Source organism: Panthera leo, chromosome D4, assembly GCF_018350215.1.
Source record: "Panthera leo isolate Ple1 chromosome D4, P.leo_Ple1_pat1.1, whole genome shotgun sequence".
Lineage (NCBI taxonomy): Eukaryota > Metazoa > Chordata > Mammalia > Carnivora > Felidae > Panthera > Panthera leo.
The window spans coordinates 29,004,763-29,025,035 of NC_056691.1; the positions used below are offsets into that span (position 1 = coordinate 29,004,763).

General features: G+C 43.3%; 1 protein-coding gene across 6 annotated transcripts in view; it reads left to right on the top strand.

The window, feature by feature from the left end:
- The window catches only part of LOC122204446 (aminopeptidase O (putative)), a 342,257-nt gene that overhangs the window by 264,415 nt on the left and 57,569 nt on the right, over nt 1–20,273 (top strand). For all 6 annotated transcript variants that reach the window (XR_006195667.1, XM_042911920.1, XM_042911921.1 and 3 more), the window contains 2 exons: nt 1,779–1,841; nt 2,261–2,335. Coding sequence is in view for 5 of the 6 variants with exons in the window: in XM_042911920.1 (XP_042767854.1) it covers nt 1,779–1,841; nt 2,261–2,335 (138 nt within the window). In the remaining variant the exon portion in view is untranslated. The remainder of the gene's footprint in view (nt 1–1,778; nt 1,842–2,260; nt 2,336–20,273) is intronic.

The window sequence follows — 20,273 nt, forward strand, 5'->3', positions numbered from 1 at the left end:
TGTAATTAGCAGCGTGGAAGCTCAAATAGTTCAAGGTTTTGTTTCCATTTAAAATTAAGCAGCTCTGAATATACATAATCCACTTCATCATTTGTAACTTTTATCTGCCTATGTGTACTGTGCACTGGAAATTTGCAAGACATTCACTATTTTTATGCATTTCTTTTACAGTGAAAAATTGTATATGATAGTTGTACATTACATAAGGATTCACCACCACTTTGAAAAATCTTTACCAAATGAGCATGCATTTCATAGCACTTAGCTAGTAATGATACAAAATGGCTAATATGCCTATCTAACTCTATAGAGTGACTTTTTTTTTTCTTTGTATTCCTGGAAGCACAAACACTTAAGAATCCCCCATTTGAGCAGACCTGTTGTTTATTTTAGGACATATAAGTGCATCATCAATGTAATTTTAAGTAGTCCAGTTATGAATATGGGATGAAGGGATAAAATAAAGTTTTCCACTCTGATGTGTCCATTAAGAAGCTCCTCTTTGTGTAAAATACTCCGTGGCAAAGTTGCTTCTATTTAAAGTAGTGAGTTTGATCTTGGCTTTGATCTAAAGCTTTTGATCTTGAAAGAAGGATGGGGTAGCAATAAAGAGAGGGCAAGACAGATTTTCTTTAAAGAAATGCGATAAAGTTAAAGGGATGGTCAAGATCAACAAACAGAAATGCTACCCGACTCCTCTCCCCAAGCGCTCACCCCCATTCTGGTTCAGCCAACTTCTGATGCGGATGGGAAGAAAGTCTTTTGGGGGTCGGCGGAAAAACTTGGAGTATCGCAGGCTTTTACAAACTAAGGGGAAACTTTCCCCTAATAAGGAATACAGAATGTACCCTTTTAAATTCTCCCCCTGTCGCTGGCGGGGGTGGGTTGGAGGTGGGGTTCCATGGGCAGAACGCGTGCGGTGCCTACTGCGCTTAACCGGAGAGTGTAGGCTCCGTCGAAGCGCGGGCGGTGCGCAGGGCTCGCCTTTACGCGCTCCCGGTTTCTCCCTGGGGAGGTCACCTGCCACAGCCCCGGAGTCCGGAGGGGCCACTGAAAAATGTCTACTTAATGGCGTCTAATCCATTCCCGGAAAAAAAAAAGTCCACTAGGAAAGTTCCTTTCCGCTCCGCATAGACCATCTGGACACTTAGGTTTCTGACCGGAGAAGCGAGGTGGCCTGGCCGCGGGGGTGGGGGCACTTCTCAAGCTAAGCCCTTTCTCCTGCGGCCGGGCCGCGCTCCGGCACGCTCAGCGGCAGAGAAACCCTTTCGCGGGTCCCCCGGAGCCCGCGGGGGTGGGGGCTGGAAAGGTAAGGCGTGCGCGCCCGGGTCGGTCCGCGCGTGGGAGGACGCGGGAGCGCGGGCGCGGGCGGGACCCGGGGAGAGGAAGAAAGACGTTCGCAAAGAGAACAATAAAATAGGGACGCGCCGGCGGGGGCGGGGGCGGGCGCGACCTGCGGGGAGGCCGGCCCGGCCGCCTATACCTTTAAGGCAGGCCCCGCCTCCGCCCCAGCGCCCGCCCTCCGCCCGCGCCGCCGCCCCGGCCCCGCGCCGCCCGCCGCCCGCGCTGCGCCTTAGGTGTTGCGGGCCCCGCGCGCCCGCTGCTCTCGAGCGGGCTGGCCGGGCGGCGGGCGCTGGGCGCGGGCGGCGGGGCCCCGGCTCCCACCCTCACCTTCCGCGGTCGAGGTAGTGGGTCAGCGCGCCGAGTTGGTGGGGCGCGGGGGAGGGAGGCTGGGGCGGCTCCCGGGGTAAACTTGACTCTGTCCCCTTCCCCCGCAGCCGCTGCAGAGGGAACGCCAGGCCGGGGCGGAGTGCGGGCTCGCGCGGCAAGTGAGCGTCGAGGTGAGTGCGGGGGGCGCGCTCCCCGCGCTCCCGTCCCTCCTCTCCCTCCCTGGGGCGGTGGGTCCGGCGCCGCATCCCCGCCGCGGAGTCCCCGCGGCGCGACGCGCGACCGCGGTGGGTAAGATGGCCCCGTTCGGGGGGCTCCGGCGCGCACGGGCGCGGGGGCGGGCAGCCGGGCCCGTGACCGGAGGGAGCGGCCCGGGCGAAGGTCACGGCCTGGGTGCGTCGCACCCCCCGCGCGCCTCCCGGGCCCCCGGCACTGAGGCCGCCCAGCGGGCCCGGAAGGTGCCCGTGGCTTCCCCAGGTGAAGCGCAAGAAGGCTGCGTCGCGAGGCGGTCGATCGTTTCTTTCTCACGCCGAGGAAGGGCCCTCACGACCCGTCGTCCTGTTTAAAATGCTCTGTGGTTTTTGAACTTCAGGTCGAGAAATGGATTCGAATGAACCGGAGACCCCGAAAACGGAAGCGAAGGGAGACCGAACAAGTGTTTGAAAAGGTAGGGCCCCCGAGAGAGAGCACCGGGTGGAGTTCTTGAGAAAGCTCCCTGTCCGCCCCAGAGGACTTGGTCACAACAATAGAGTAGCGTTTGTTTTTTTTTTTTTTTAAGTTTTAATTAAATTTATAGTAGGCTGTAAATTAACCTGGATAGTTAACACAGAAAAATTGGTTGACAGTGCTAATGATTATGGACGTACTATGTTGTCAGGAAGAGGATGACCCCGGATGGAGCTATGTTTCATGTCCATTAAATAGAGCAATGGGACATAAGCGGGTTCCGTTATTATGTTAGACCAGTAGTAGTTATTATGGCAGTTGTTAAGGTACTTCTAGACGGGCGGGGGCGGGGGGGGGGCGTTCTGAATAAATTGCCCACAATATCGGGTTTCTCTGTTCGGTTGTGATAGACACAGCACACTCACTTAGCTTTGGGACTTTAAATTAGAGTAATCTTAAAAATGGAGGGAGACGATGGATTTCTTTTGAAACCCTAGGAGGGATTTTATTTACTGTAAAGCACATGAAAAACTTGTTTTTCTAAATTTAGAATTTCAATATGTTACTTTGCAGAAGTTTGGACTACCTATTTTCTCCTGAAATTATATTAAATTAAAACTTGATTTGTCATTGTAATAAATAGTATGAAATAAGGTAAGTATAGTCTGTTGTTTTCTGAGTGACTTTTATTGAAAGCTCTTAAAAGTGAATAGCGTTTTCACAAATGTTATAGCAGATACGATTTTTGTTGCGCCTACTTAATTACTGTACTGTTTTTTGATTCTTGATAGCACCAGGGGATTAAAATAGATGTGTGTTGTTTTTCTGCTGCTAGAATGTATGATGAATCACTCCTGGTTCTGAAGCCAAGTTCTTGCTGATAGCATTGCTGCTGACTTCTGTGATGTGTTGCCTTAGTATGGGCATTGCAGCGTCCGAGAATGTGCACAAAGCACATCATAATGAAGGTGATCCCAGAGTTCCAGAGTGCATGTAAGGATACCAAGGCCAGCTTCTAAGAGAATGGGGAAAAGAACTGGCCTAGGATCCTGGTCATTTGTAGGGAGACATTCAGTGTGTGAAAAGTGGCACCCCAGCCCTAACCTTTTTAAACAGAGTCATATCTGTCAGTTCAGTTAAACAGTAATAGAAAAAGGTGTCATTTTGAAGAGACTTGAGTTTTCTGACCATACCTCGGCATGCTGTGGAAGGTTGTGTTTGTTTAACTTTCATGCTCTAGGTGTTTTAAAAAATGTAAGGTGATGAATCTGATCATAAAATGTCCAAAGAAGGGAAAAGTTTTATGGCTTGCTTAGTATTGCAAAAAAAAAATTTCCAGCTATGATTTTTTTAAGCCAAAAATAAGATTACTCAAGTAGACCATATGCCAGGCGTGAATGAAGGGAAGCCGTTACCTTTGTGGATTACTAGGTACCATCACTCCCCAAATCTGAACTTGAAGTATTGTGACGCCTTCAGAGAATGAGAAGGGGGTGCTGAGGATTTCACCTACCAAGAAAATGGGGTTCTTTGCTGAGCCTTCTCGGCTCCGTAGAGGCTGTGTATTAGAGCTTATGGGCAAGGTGCACGTTTGACTTTTCTTAGAAAACGTGGGCAACAGTTTTAAAGAGGATACGAAAATGAAGTAGGTTGGGATCAACACACTGAACTTCATTTCAAAGAATGAAGCTGAAAGCTGAAGCTTTGAGGGAGGAGGTAGAGAGGTCAGAAGATGGGAGATTTCAGAGTTGGATCAGAGAATATTAATTATCAGCGTGTCCAGTCTTTCTTCCTGGCTCTGCGAGGCAGCCGAGCCCTTTGCCCACTGTTTTGCCTGTGTTACAGCCAGGAGAGGGTTAGGAGCTCTCTGAGGCAAAGCCTGCGATATTTTCAAGGGCAAGGTGAAATGGAGTGTGATCAGTGACCAAGGGCATCAGAGCAAGTTCTGAAAGGCACAGAGGCCACCCTGCAGCTGGAAGCCAGGGTGCCGTCCCCTGATTGCCTGAGTGTCTATTCTGAAGTACAGATCAAATTCTGTGTGGTAATGAGTATTTAAACCGAGGTCATATGTTAACCTTTTGCTACGATTTGAACCTGTTAGTAGGAATCTCAGTAGTTAACTCTCTGTTGAGTTTAGTAAGGGTTTTTAAATGTCTGCCACGCGACGAGTAGAGGCACGTTAGCCAGTTTCTCCTTTTTCCTGCATCCGCTGTCTATTTCTACAGCATTCAAGTAACACTGTGGTATTTTCAGCTTTTATTCATTTTGTATTACTGTAAAATATGAAAACGAGTGGTAGTCATTTCTGGTAGGCATAATTTTCAGTCTACCCATCGCTTTTATTTGCCTACTTTGTTTTCTTTGCCCCGTCTCTCCCCCACGCCGCCCTTCCTCCATCCCCCAAGTCTGTATTTACATCTTCCAGGCTCACGTGGGATTCAGCCCAGATCTGACTGAACTTGGTTAACTAGTCTGTGTTTTACTGTGCTAGGGTCGGAACATTTCTCCTGCAGTGTTTACTGACTTGTGGAGAGCAGAGTCTCCTGACCTGCCCGCGGAAGGAAAACCGAGCAGCAGTGCGAGGCCACAGTGTGGAAGCGGGCAGCGGGCGAGGAATTATAGGTGGCGAATGTAATCTTACAGGAGGTATTTGTCCCCCTCACCCCACCCCCCGTAAAGAAAATCACGAAGGTGCTAAGTGGTAGGCACGGCCTGATCTAGGAGTTGAGTTTTTCAGTGAACTCAGAAGGGGAAGCAAAACAAACTTACCCTGTTCTCAGCTGTGGGTTAAAATAACGAATAATGAAATAAAGTAAACTGGGTGAGTGAGAGGTTCTACCGGGAGAAGTGATTTAAAATGCTCTCCTGGCCTTTCCCGGCTGTTCTCCTTCCTGTGCGAGTCCTTGAGTCCTTCCCTCCCACCCAGCCACCGGAGGCCCAGTGCTGTCTTACGGGTTTCGCTTCTCGTCTTCCTGAAGCTCATAGTGCTGTCTTATGCGTCTTCTGTCTTCCCTGATATTTACTTTCATTTTATTTTCTCTTCATACTTTAGCCCCCTTTCCACTAGGTGCAGCTCAGATCCTTTTTACTGTTCTCAGTCTTCTTCATTTTAAATTACAAACTCACCTCTCTTTTGCTTCTGGTCCTCAGGTGTTTTCTCCTTACGTTATGATGTTCTTCCTTTTATGTTATTTCAAGTTCCTGTTATTTAGTTTCAATAATTTGTGCAGCAGAAAGGCAAGGAGAGCAGGAACAACTACACAAAGAACAATTAGGGAGAATGGCTCAGCTCTGCAAGGGGCAGTGAAACAATGGTGGTTGCAAAAGTGAATTGTATGTGTATTTTTTTTAATAATGTTAATAGATTTTTCTAAATGGCTGTTGGTTTTGGAAGAGGAACATTTTTTTCCCTGCTTTTATCTTTCACTGATTCAAAAATAAATTCAAATTATCCATCACATTCGAAGATTAAGGAAAAACATACTTTTAAAATATATGTGAAATATAAAGATTTTAAATAGTGTTGTTTTTTTTTTTAATTTTAAGGGTTAGTAATACTATACTACACAATAATAAATAGTATATTGAGGAAAAGAATGTGTGAATGACGTATGATTCCTTTAGAAGAAGAAAATTCCAATTTTCAGATTGCAGAGAAGCACCTGAAATCATGTTTTATACGTACCTGATAATGTACAGAGGATAAATTTTAAGATCCTCTTTTCTGGTCATCATCGAGTATATATGATGTCACAGGTATTCACTGGCAAACTTTCAGAACGTTGAAAATTCAGTGATACTAAGGTTGACTATTATTATTGACAAGCTATCTTTTATGTGTGTTAGTTTGTTTCCAAGCTAGTGGTCTTGGCGAGGGTGAGTGTCTGGCCTGTGTTACGATTAGTCATAAGGAACACGAGGTGCAAATGGTTTCTAACAAAAGCACCCTTTAAGGTTACCTTAATTGTTCTTTCCTGCCAGAACCCTAAAAACAATACTCCAGAGCATAAGATTGTTAAAAATGTGGTGAAATTTTCCTTGAAATATCGAGCGAGACATAAAGATCTAGAGAGATGGTTGTGAAAATGTGGATTTTATAGTATTTGGTCGCCATCTCAGAGTCTCTGAGAAGAGAAAATGCGGACAGTTTTCTTTGTGATCTGGAGCATTTTCCCTCAGTTTTACTTCATGTGTTCTTTCCTCACATTTGATTCTGAACTGCAGTGATTATCTTGGTATGAATAATAATTTACAGATTAAAAAATGTGTATAGAACCCATTTTGGCTTATGCATTTTGCCACATTTATTGCTCCTTTTAAAATTTTATATGTTCTAAGAAAATGCGTTTATTACAATTCTAATATTGAAATATTCAACACGTTAAAGGTAGGTACAAATTTTAAACTATTTAACAAAATGCTTTACTGCTGTTTGTCTTTTGTGACAAAGGTCTGTTTTATATTAAGTTTATGATTTCTGGAAAACTATTTAAGACTAATAAAAATTATCTGGCTCTTTCTTGGACCTGTAACAGCAGACGGTGACCGTGTTAGGCTTGACTCTGGAGCGATCAGGATACAAAGCTTTAGAAAATGGCACAAGACGAATTTAAAGAGTGCTGAACCAAGGGTCCCTTCACTTTACAGGAGCTACCCCACATTTAGCAAAATGGTAGGCTGCAGGCAGCCACTCTTATGCAACTGAGGCAGCATTGGTGTTGAGTGGTTTCCCAGGCATCGGTGCCCTTGCCTCTTTTTGAAAATGTTCCTGCCCTGTGAGAATTCATAACTAGTCTACATTTATATAGCTGTAATCTCTTACAATAGCTTCATTGATACTTGATCTCCATAGAAAAGCTTTATGGGTTCTAATGAGTCACTGCTCTTGAGGCACCAGCCGCCCTCCCTATCTGTGAGTGGCTTTGTGTCCTGTGTTGTACTGATTGTGCCTTTGGATGACAACTTACTTGAGTGATGGAGAGAGGCAGGGTAATTTATTAAAAGTAATTACAAAGAAACCTAACAAAAAGAGTAATTACAGTGCTGTTAATATGCAATTCGTTATTTTATTGCTGCAATATTTAGAACTGGGTCTTATTTGTGGGTCTCCCTTTTTTCCTTGTAAATCTCTGGCAAATACATAATTTATTAAATTCTCTATACCTAGGTCTCAAAGTAGATTTGGTTTTACAAAATCTTGGCTTTTTCTGCCTTTTTTTTTTTAAACTGGACCGAGGAAGAATGGCTGAGAAAATGTATTTTTGGTAGCCTCAGGAAAGGAGGCTGATCTGCATAATTTTATGCCATTAAATTTTCATCTGTTCCATAGATTTATTTTTTTTTAAGAATCTGCACCTTTAAGAAAATGTTCTAAGAATTTTGAGTGTACTGAAATTCCTTCCATTTTCAACTAGCATAACGGAGAAAATTAAAGTACAGTCATCCACTTACCTCACGCACTTATTCACGTATTTTAAAAAGAATCTGTGAATGGGACTATTAATATAATAATAGCTGACACTTGTCATGTGTCAAGCTCTATTCTAAGTGCTTTGCATGTACCCGCTCATGTAAATGTACCATTAAAGTAGTACCACCAACCAGCAGTGTGCTATGAGGATGTTGTAGACGGGGGCAAACGCTTTGTGAAAGTAGGTGAGGTATAAACAAATCAAATAATTGCTGCAGAAAAGAATGCTTTGGGCAAGATTTAAACAAATTTTTTTAGCCCAGGCTATTGATAGCCCTAGACCACGAGCATAAAGGACGCATCTCTAAATGAGGAAAATCCTAGCCAGCGAATGTTTTGAAAACACATGAAAGTGTGCAGATAATTACACTATTGTTGATTTTAGCAGATCTGATGCCAGCAGCCAGCAACTCTTCTGTGCCATGAAAGATGAAAGCCATTTTAATATAAAACATGAGTGTGGCTGGAACAGGGAGGCGGGCAGAGAACAATCTTGTGCCTTTTTAGTTACTTTTATAGGAAGCATTAGTTACATTCCTGTGATAGAATGCTTTACTTGGCCATCATTCTCATCTCAGGCGTTTTAATGATTGCTGTTTTGCGCCTAGCATCATACAGCAGTAATAAGATGCGTTATTTTAGTAGGACCTACTGATGTCAGTGTCGTTTAGGACCTGTGAATGTTTCCATTCATCTTCTATTTCAGGAGGCGGACACTACTATGTGTCTTTAGGTATAGCTGACATGTATTTCACGTACGTTTCTGGGTCTCTGAGTGCAGCAGAACTGACACTCAAGCCTTTTATTTTATCTCCAGCACTTAGGGAAGGACCTGATTACATGCAGCCTTGATTACTATTTGTTGAATGAGTTAGATGAATGATTCCCACACATGGCACTTACCTTCCTAAATCATACTTGGCGATTACATTTTTTAAAAATTGTAATGTCCCAGTTCTTGTTTAATTATTTTGATCTTTAATGACAGAGGTTTTCACGAAGGCACATTGGGGAGAGCTTTCCTGGTTGTCATGGGTCATCTTTTTCATCTCGTCTATAAAGAGAGCTCAGAGCCAGGAAGACCTGACCCTGGTCCCAACTCTGCCACCCAATCATGTGCTCCCTGAGTTTGTCACTTGACTTCTGCTTTCATCTGAAAATCCTTTCATTTAACAGGCCAGTTAGGCCAGTGTACCTTAATGATAAGATTAATGTGTGTGTTTGGCCTTGACTCTTTCTTATACTTTTATGATGTAATTTTTCTTTCGTCCATTTTTGGTATTTAGGAGGCTTATATTTTTGTTCTAGTGGTTACTTTGACATAATAATACATTTTGGTTTCTTTTCTTCACTTTATTTATTTTTTTGCTCTTGTGTATTGATTTCCTGCTGTGAGCAGTAGTGAAATTAGATGTTAACCTTTTCTTGCCCCTCCTCTTTTGATCTTCTGTCATGTGACTTGAAATACTGTTTTTTTGCTCCAGTTAAACACCTTTAACACAGCCAACAAGCTGACAGTATTTATACAGTCTTCCCATTTCCTCCTCTTTTTTTTTTTTTTGGTAGTTGTACTAGATTTACAGTGTCAGCGCATGTAGACATAGTATACCATATGCTTTATAAAATCACATAGTTTTAATTCTGCAAGTAAATTTATAATGCTCATCAGCTGCCCTTATATAACTGATCTTCAGCAATTGGGATTTTTTGAAGCTAGTTCCAGAGTAGATTTCTCAGGAAGAGCTTGGGGCAACTATATTTCCTGAGGTCTTGCATTTTAATAAGTTTGTGCTCTTTCCATGTGAGGGTCAGTTCAACTAGACACAAAATTTTGGATTCATGTTTTCTTTGTTTAAGTGTCTTGAGTATGTTACTCCATTGTCTTGCATGAAGTCTTCTGCTCGTCTCAATTCTTCCCCTCAGAGTGACCTGGTCTTTTCTCTTGGACATCCAGATCATTTCTTCTTTAAATTCCAAAAATGTTACTTGGGTATGTCTCATTGTGGGCTAGTTTTCACAGTTGTCCACTGGCTTTTGAGCTTTATTTGCCTCATTTGTAAAATGAGAATAATGGTAACTTTTTTTTTTTTTTTTTTTTTTTTTTTTTTTTGCTACTCAAAGTGGATTTGAAGACCACCTAAGATACTGTATATAAAGTGCTTTACATTTATTTTAGTTTCTGTGACTCTTCAAAGTCCCCTGTTGTTAGGAACTTTAAAATTTAGAGTATTTTATGGGCATTTGGACTTGAGTTGGCTTTATATTTGGGATAAATCTAAAGTGGATTCTCTGAAGTCTTTTGTCTGCATTTTAGCGATGTATAAATGCATGCCGACTCCTTGTGGTAAGCAGGCGGTCTGTGCCCATGCGTGGAGAACTTCTGGCCTAAAAACAGTGGTGCTTTTTGAAAGAATCTCACGTAGAAAACACTTCCTCCATTATATTCTACTCACACTCTTCTCACACTTAGTTTCCCACATAAAACTGGGTTTACATGACCGTGGTCTACGTGTAGAACAATACACAGGAAAAAAAAATTTTGTTTTTCAAATAATGAGGGCTGAAAACTCAAGTCAGTTCTCATCAGCCAACATGTTTTCTTGGATTTGCTGTACATAAGTCCTATGTAAGAAGCTGCTGGAAAATACCAGAGACACAGGAGATGTCATTTCTGGCCATGGGAGATAAAACACACACATATCAAAGATCATTTACAAAGCAGCATGTGATAAATAAATTCAAACCAGTGTGGCACAAACTAAGGACATGAGTATATGATGCATTTTACCTGAGGCTACCCTGGACTCGAGTTTCCACGCCTGGGCCGTGTTTTGATAAAGCAACCTTTACACATGCAGCCTGGAAGTTGCGGTGGGAAATTGGGTAACTGAATTAACTGAATCCATTTTAATGCTTTTACATGATTTGTAAGCACAGATAGGGGTTTGATTGACGTACATGTAAATAGTGTTAGTGTCTTTATTTGAAAATGTGATTCTTAAAAATAAATTCATCCATGTTTTGCAAGTAAGGCTGGAACCTATCATAGAAATTCTGCTGACACTTATGAACCAGAATCATTCAAAAACTCAAGGCTAGAAATATAATACTGCCTATAATTCCATGTTTAACACATTCCTTATTAAATTCTATTTTTATTTGAACCATTTATTTACTGACTTAACTGCATATCCACAGCACACAAAACCCCGAATAAGGACTATGCATAAATACAGAGATGAATGGAAAACAGGCCTCAACTAGTTTACAGTTAGGTGTGAAAAACTGTATAAAGTGGGAAACAGAACTGAATCAAACGTCTATGAGTGGTAACGCAGGTATGTGCACAGAGTAGTTTGGATATCTGTAAGGAAAGGGAACCCTCTCACTTTGGGCATTTTGCATTATCCGTAAGTCTGGTCCCGGATGATAGGGTATAAATATTTGTTCGAGTTTATTCAGCTTTTGTTACTTTGTAGAATTGAGGGTACCAGCATTTCGGTTCTCAAGATTCTGATGGTCTTCCCGAGAACATACTGATGCTGCAGTTAGCACTTCCCTTCAGCTTTTCAAAGTGCCACTGCCAGGTCATGCTATCTCTGGGCTTGAGGACGTCAGGTTTTCAGTCTGTTTCACTCTATTTTTGCCCTTTTATTTGCATCGTTAAGTTTTGGAGTTTTTTCCTTCCCTAAACTTTTGGTTTCAGAATCAGGGATGGTGACTGCAAGCTCTAGAGCCCGTTTCCTCTTGTGATTCTTGAACGTTGGATCGTGTTATTCACAAAGCATCGCACTTGTTTCAGCACCAGAAATATAGCATGACCTTTAAAAAAAAAAAGTATTAAGGAAATAATTCTATGCCCCTTTTACCTTTCTGATGATGAGCACAGACTCATCGAACGAGCTACAGAATGGCATTAAGTGCACATCCAAATCATCAACATTTTAAATGTCTCTCTACAAATCAAGAAAGGTTTGTTTTTCAGAGTGTTAAATTCTAAATCATAGGTATGTGAAGGTTCAGACTTCATAGACACGAAGCAGGAAAACAACCTGATTTGCAGTGGTTAATACCAAGGAAACTATGTAAAGTGGGAAAAGATGGTCTTAGAATATGTTTGTACTTCCCTGGCATTTTCGCAGAAAACAGGAACAGTAGCCCTCTTAGGCAGCTGCCTTTATAACTGAAAGACAGAAAGCTTATGCTGTTCGCTTTCTGTGGCCATTTTCATTTGATGTCCAAGGAAAGAAATTCATGGTCTCCATGAGGAGCAGGAGAAGTCAAAAAGGAACAGCACAAATCTAGAAGAGAAGCAGGTCACAGCTCTGGACTGAGTTCGTGTACAATTTGGTTTCTCACTTTTTCTCCTTAACTGTCAGCCACACAAACTCTAGTTTTCAGTGTCGAAGGTACGGTGTGAGCGTTTATTCCTGACGCTAATGGTAAAGGATGCTGAGTGCTTCCACAGACAACAGAAGATTATGGTTCTGATTCTCTCTTTTAACAGTTTCATTGAATTTAATGTCCTGTGTCTTTTATATGACATAAAATTCACCCACATACAGTTTGTTGGGTTTTAAGACACTTACACAGTTGTGCAACCATCATCACAATCTAGTTTTAGAACATTTCCATCACCAAAACGTTCCCTTGTATCCATTTGTGGTTAATCCCCATCCTGACCCCTAGCCCCAGGGAACTACCAATTTGCTTTCTGTCTTTAGTTTTGCCTCTTACACAAATTTCATATAAATGGAATCATACACACTTTAGTCTTTTGGACCTGGCTGCTTCCATTTATCATCCTGTTTTGAGTATCAGAAGTATTGCGTATATTTGTGTTTGTTCCTTTTCATTATCAAGTAGTATTCCATTGTGTGGGTGGACTGCATTTTGTTTATCTGTTTACTGCTTGATGGACATTTGGGTTTTTTGCAGTTTTGGCTTATTATGAATAGTGTTTAAGTGTCTTTATGTAGACCTACTTCTTTTGGGCATGGCTTGGCCATAGGGTAAGGGTATGTTTAACTTTTCAAGAAACTGCTAAACTGTTTTTCCAAAGTGGCTGCAGCATATTTCCACCAGTAGTGTTTAAGGTTCCCAGTTTTTTGTGTTTTTTTGTTTGTTTGTTTGTTTGTTTGTTTTTTATAGAGAGTGAGTGCAAGCTGGGGAGAGGGGCAGAGAGAGAATCTGAAGCAGGCTCCATGCTCAGCGTGGAGCCTGATGCAGGGCTCAATCCCACAACCCTGGAATCATGACCTGAGCCAATCAAGAGTTGATGCTCAACCAACTGAGCCACCCAGGCGTTCCTAAGGTTCCCAGTTTCTCTGTCTCCTCATCAGCCCTTGGAATTGTCAGACATCTTTATTTTAACCATTCTCATGGGAGTTGAACTATGCTTTCTATACTTCTTTTATTTCTTGTGAGGATCTCAAAGTATCTCTATACCCCAATATGCTTGTGTCCCGCATTTTACAGATCAGAAGGCAGTAGAGCAGTACCTGGAGAATCTAAATGTCTCACCCAAGATCCCCAAATGAATCACTGAGCTTAGAGTCCTCATGCAGCAGTTGGGGACACAGCAGCCTGTTTTCCAACTCGTGGCTCCCTGTGACTCAGGGCCTTCTTTGTCCTCATAGCTTTGTTGGGTGTGGCTTTCTTTTGATCTTTGTAGAATGATCATTCTTATCCTCTGTGGAATTTTGTCTGATGAAATCCAGTTGTTTTCTGCAGAGATGTACTAGTGTCTTGGAGAGGTGCTCCTTAGCTGCAGTACACAGGCTTTTGTGGCTCAGGCCTGGCTCCCAAGGTGGGCCCTGTGGACTGTGCCACCACGTGTCATCCTGTCAAAGGGGGTAGATGCTTGCCTCACCAGAGCCTTGTGGGAGTCAAGTGAGGTGACTTATCGAAAACAGCTGGCATGTACTAAATATTTAATACATTTTACAGCACCTCTTCAGATGACTGTGAAGGGCTGATTATCTTGTGGTGTGTGGATGGTAACACCACTCGTATGGTTTTTTTTTTGTCTGTACAGTGAGGCAGGAAAACATTCTTAAATTTATATACTAATTAAAAAAAATCAGCCATGGTTTCTTATTGTTCTTTGGTCTGCAGCAAATGTAGCAGTAGTACTTTTATAAGTTTGTATGTTTAGTCCCTGTCTTTTGGCTTCACTCAAGAAGACTAATCCTACTTCTCAGAGCTACTGGATCAATTCATGTGTGTCTCCCTTCGGTTTGTCCACTCTGGTAGAATAAGGTGTTGTTGTTCGTGTTCCAAGTTGAAGTGCTCAAAGTGTTCTTTAGGCTATAAGATCTGTGTTCTAGCAAAGTTCGGCTTTAGATCAGTCTATAATCATTTCTTACACTCAACGTGTCATTGCTTTTGTTTCTTTGGACCAAAATGTTCTGATATGAAGTTCCTTTGAAGGCTGGTGGGGTTTATACAAATACCCAGCTAATGAAAAGCACTTAAATATGGGGCACACCTCCCCACTCCATTGTCACTTTGCAGGTCATGTTGAAGAGAAGGTTCCAGTTAACCTCTGTTGCCTTTTGCTGGCCAGAGTTATAGTGTTTATTTCATGACAAAAAGTGAATTCTAGGTAGTTGTCTGTGAGATGATTATTTTCTCTGAAATGACTCTTGGTCACGTTGAGTTTCTAAGTGTTAAAAGGGAACGTGGTTTTTGGATCTGTGAAAAATTTCATCTTGGTCTCTGGCTGCCACACAGAACAGGAGCTAAAAGGTTGAGAACTTCAGAAACTAGCCTCCCCACCCCCAAGGAGCTGTCTAAAATGACTGGAGGAGCGTGTGCGGGGCTGTAATGTTATGAGAGCTACTGGAGGTCCTAAGCGCGCAGGACCATGAGGGGGGAAATGGAGGGGAATGTCCCATGGAAAGTTGAACAACTCCAGCTTCAACTTATTTGGGAGGCCATACGGGATGGAGCTGTTAGACATAGGGAAGACCTTACGGCTTCTCCAAGGCCAGCCTTTCTGCATGTGAAAACACGGGGGCCTTGAGAATATTTCGGTCCCAGGCTGGAGTGCCCGCCTGGAACCAGAGCCCACGTCTGTCCCCATTTTTGCTGTCTTCACCTGGGCACTTCCCCCAAAGCAGGGTGTGGGGGCAGAGCGGCTTTGGGCTCCAGGTGAGGAGAAGTGGGTCGCGCTGGTCTTTGTTTTGTTGTAGGGCATGGACAGCTGAGGGAGGCCTGGAAAGAAGGTCTGGGGGACTCAGAATGTCCCTACAAGGCCACTCCTTGTCACCTAGAAACACATCCGGAGTGAGGGCCCTTTCCTAGCATACAGAGGCTTGGGTAGGCACGGGCCAGGTCTGATTTTGAGGGCTCAGTCATTTCCGAACGCAGAGAAAGACTTCATGGTGAGACAGCTGGGTGTCTGCAAGGGTGGACGTGGACATTTGCTTTTCATAATAAATGAGTGAATTTTACAAGGCACAGATTATTTGAAGTTTTTGTGATGCTTATCACAGGCCAGGCAACTGCAACACGAAAATGTTGTTGGGGTAGTTTTTTTAATCAGACATAAGTGTGACCAGATTACTAGGCATTTTATTTTGGAATGTGGTAAAGGCACACCCACAAATGCCTTTTCTTCAGTCTGTGCGGATATCTTCAATGTTTATTCTAAAATGCAAGGCTGCTTTCTGTGTTTCTACATATTCCTACCTCGATGTATCGCACATTTAGAGTTATGTTTTTCTTCAGTGTCTCTGACTTGGCTTGTGGCTTACAGGCCAAATCAAACCACCTCCACCTCCGAAACAGTATTGATAAAACCAGTGCTGAACTTGGATTATGAAAGGTTTAGTTCCCAGAACTTGCTGTACTGTTGGCAGGGCAAAGTGAGTAGGAATATTATGATCTAGGGGAAAAACTTCTTGTGTTTTATCTGCAACACAGCTGGCAGATACAGAAGGATAGTGCCCCAAATGGGCAGACGAAAAGGGGGAGTGGGTACTGAGCTGCCTCAGACTTGCAGAAGGCACCCTGTCCCCTCACTCCCAGCAAAATGAAAGGGGCTGGAGAGAAGGCACGGGATGAGATTCCTGCACTGCTGATCTGGTATACTTTGAGTCTTCTTTTGAGATTAAGTCCCTGGCTTGGTCAACAGTAGCATTACCCAGTCCTAGAGCACCAGATTATCATAAGACAAATTTCGATGATGCTGAACTGTCCTTCAACAAAGGATTACTGCTGCACCCGCACGCACATATAACTTGGTTGGTATGCATGCAGACGCACACACGCATGTGCACACACATTTACCTGTTCCATCGACCTCTGGCCTCCAAGCAGGGGAGGTTAGGGCTGAGGCCTGCTATTGTGACCACTGTCTCCCATCTCAGAGGGAAGCTGCAGACTCTGTTTCCACAGCTGGCACTGTTTGAGTCTGACTCATGCTCCCTGTGCGTAATGCAAAGTCATTGTCATTGTGAGCCATCTGAGGGAGAGGTTTGGTGGAAAAAGTGACGGTGGAGCAAAGCAGGCTCCAGAACAGGGGGTGAAAGATATGTTTTTTGTTTAGTTTCGCTGAACTTGTAGTCACTTTTCTGAGAACTGCCGTCATCCTGCTAGAGTTGGAGATGCTAGAAGAGAGATCTGGCTTATTGCTGCAGGACTCCTCACTCTTGTGTTCACATTCTTAAAACAGGAGGAGGGGAGGAGAGTAAACTAAGTGATTGTTGTAGATTTTGAACATGTATCCATAATTTCTCAGTTTCCAGTTTTTTGTATCGAGCCTGTTTTGTGATCGTGTACTGTTGCAGAGAAGGGGATGTACTATAAATATGTGCAAACTTCAGTGTTCAAATTATTTGTATTCAAAAGGAACTTCCAATAATCGGGAGGGTGAGACATGTCATTTACAAGAGGGTTAAGAATAAAGAAGTTATCTCTATGCTATTTTTGATGGGACTTTTTCCTATGAAAAACAGTTACCAGCATATGTGGAAACACTTCCTCATTTTTTAAAGACCATTCATTTTAGTATCAGAAGTAGTTGAAAATCAAAATAAAGTGGTTATTTTAATAATAGCTCAGTAGAAAGAGTTCATGTGTCAAGAGCATTTACCTCCCAGTTTTCTGACTCTAGTTTTCTTAGCAAGAAAAATGTTAATCTGTTGTGGATGGACACTTTTTTTCCCCTCTTCTCAGAACATGTGTGGTTTCCATTAACTTCTTTCTCCACAGAACTTTGGAGATGGCCACCACTGATGCCTATGGGTCATCTGTGCTCCTAGAATTGAACTGAAATGGTACAGTACATTTCTCCCCCTCTATTGTCCTTCACGACATGGAATTCATAGTCAGATAGATGAATTGAAATCCCATCTTTATCCCTTACTAGCTGTTTTACCCTGGACAAACTAGCCAGTGTAAGCCTCAGTTTCCTCATCCGTAAAATAGTTACTATAAAGCATTTAGCAAAGAGCTGCCACTAGATCATTGTTCACTGATACTAGTTATTAGCATTATTGGTGATAGGCTTTTCCAATACCATCGTCAGGGGTGAAAGGCATTTATCATATGTGGTGTATTGAGAGAACAGAAGGAGCCCTGAGAAGCAATAGGATAGATCAAGAAATGTAGCCACAGAAGAATGGCCACGTTGGGAACATCAGCCTGGCATCTCTGGACCAGCTGGAGTGTCCCCAGCATTAAGACCAGGGAGGCAGCCCAGTGACTTCTCTGGCAGGTCTCAGCTACGCCTAAAGGTACACCTCTCTCCCAAGCTGACCCAGGAGTCTGCTCTGTGGGGCCACTCTGCTTTAGACAAATGCTGCTTTGGGTTCTGTTGGAAGTTTCCACTAGGCTCCTCCGAGACGGTTTTAGTTGGAAGTCCTCAGAGAGGTTTTATTGATTTGGGTTGAGGTCTTACGTAAAGTCATCTCAATCATCAAAAGGTCTGGCTATCCAGAAATACAGTGCTGGTGTCTGAGCACGGTAGAATTCCAGGAAGTTATCAAAAATAAGCGTTGAGATACCCCCGCCCCCCAGCAACCATAGAGGTCTGAGTTTACAATAACTATTATTCTTATGTAGAGCTGGCTCCAAATAGTGAGTTTCCCCAGGCGCAGACTTACTAATAGAAACCCACTTAGACACTGAAGAAATGGGCCCAGTGTTTTTCTCAACTATAAGTAATGTATTATGCATGATTTAAAAAGGCTTCTCAGAATGTCCTTGCTTATGTAAATCAAGAATCAATATTTTTTAGAAAGAAGTTTTTATAGATAAGCCATCACATTATTTGATAATCAGACATCATTTTCAAGTAGTTAAAAGGGTCATTGGACAAAACCCAGTGGACTGACTTTGCTCCCTAATTGCTAAGGATTGAAACTCCACATACCCTCTAAATTATGAACAGGCTTGAATTTTTTATGGGAAAGAAATTATTTTTTTATGTAGGATAATTTTCATGTCAACGTTATATTAGCCAGCTAGCTCTATCAGGTTATGCACGTTGCTGCTTTTACTCACCTGATCCCTACTTTTCCTCTGTGAAGTTTATTTTAAATAAGAGATTCAAGAATGAGAGAGAAAGTAGGTTTGGAACGAGGGGAATGAATCATGGGAAAACACTGCTGGTCCTTTTCATTCGTCCTTGGCATTCTTGGAATATTCTTACCTCTGTTGACAGAGAGCAGCAGTTCAGCTGCAAGGCTTGCTAGCAGTAAGGGGCATTGTGGGGCCCCCTGAGGAGGCGGTCGCTGGAACATTGTCCCCGTTTTCTCCCAAGCAGTGCCTTACCTCTCTGTGAGTGGCGAGAGCCACTGGAAGGATTTCATGGGGGGTGGGGCAGGGGGGGGGCAGCTCAGCAGAGGGCAGCACTGTGACCCCGTGTGAGTGCTGACTGCCCCAGAGATGGCATGTTCCTATACTCTGGGCCAAGTGGGGGCCCTGCCGGCCAGTGTGTCTCCGAGTACAGGCAGATTGCTGGTAGGGGGAACAGTTTTATTGGTTTTATTGCTTCTGAAAATAGAGGAAATACTCAAGAGTGGTGGGAGAGAGGAGGATAAATATAGCGTTTCCGTTTTCCTGCTCATTCTGTTCTTCACAGCATTTCATTTTTCTTAAGATGGATTTTTATCCTGCCAACTTCAACAGAAGATAATTGCCTACCATTTCTATCAGATTGGCCCTCTCATCACTCGTGTACTTACCGTTGTTTGTTTATTTTTCCTACTCAGAAACTTTTGTACAAGGTGGTCCTGAAGGTGCTTGTCCGTAGACGTGGCACAGGTATCGTGGGTTGTGGCGGGACCTCCCGTGAGTAGATGGCAGGAGCAGTCTTGGTGTCCTGGCTATGGATGGACAGAGATTCTGGATACTGACTACCTTGTTCTTGTCCTTGTTTCTTCCATGACCCATTTCCTAGAAGGCTATTCCATGTGCTTGTCACCCTGCCCCTTCCATCAGCCCACAGTGCCCAGAACCTGTTTCTTGTGCACGGGAACGGTGCCGGATGCCATCCAGCGTGTTACCTTGCTGTGAAGGCAGCTAGCACCCTGGCTGTGAGGCACTGCCCAGCTGAGCAAAGCAGTGAGTGTATTTAGGAGGTGCTTGGCAAAAGTGGACTCGGTAGGAGATGGGAGGGGAAGGCAGGCTAGGTCGTCTTAGGGCATCGTACACGGTGTGCCTGTTTACCAGACTGAAGTTTGTCGTTATGTAAAATTATTAAGTAGGTACCCATTTTAACAAATAAAACTAACTTTGAGGTTTGGGAGGTAAGTGGCTTGTGTTAGATTTTCGGCACATAAACTGAATATAAGCATTTCCCTAGTTTCTCATTTCTTAATAGTGTCCATTAGCATGCTTATCCTAGTGCCTGGCCTAGGTTTGCCCATTACAAAGGTCCTATGTTCATAGGGCAGTGGACTCTGCGTTCCCAGGCCCCAGCACAGTCCCCGCCGGCAGTGTGCAGTAATAAGTAAGCTACTCGTAGTTACCGGCTAATAGGGCCATGACCCGGTTTGAACTCCATAATGAGGAAAGAGCAGATTTATTTGCTCCCCCTGTGCGCCTCCCTCCCTGCCATGCTCCTTTATTATCTTTAAGAGGAAATTGAATAGCAAAATTCTGCATTCTCATAATGTTAATGGCCTGATGTCATCTTTTCCAGTCTGGAGTCAAAAGAGAGGGATGACCAAAACACAGATTTAACATTTCATAGCTGTCCAGAGCTTCAGCTGTAGGCTCTATGGGTATATGTGTGTATATGTTTTCAACAGCTTGTAAGGTGTAATGTAAATAGTGTGAAATTCAGTGTATAATTCATTGGTTTCTAATAATTTTGCCAAGTTGTGCGGTCATCACCAGACTCCAGTGTTAGAACATTTCCGTCGTCCTTGAAAGATCCTTGGTGCCCATTAGCAGTGGCTCCCTCCCCGTTTCCCCCCACCCCTGCTCCCCAGCCATGGGCAACCAGTCATCTATT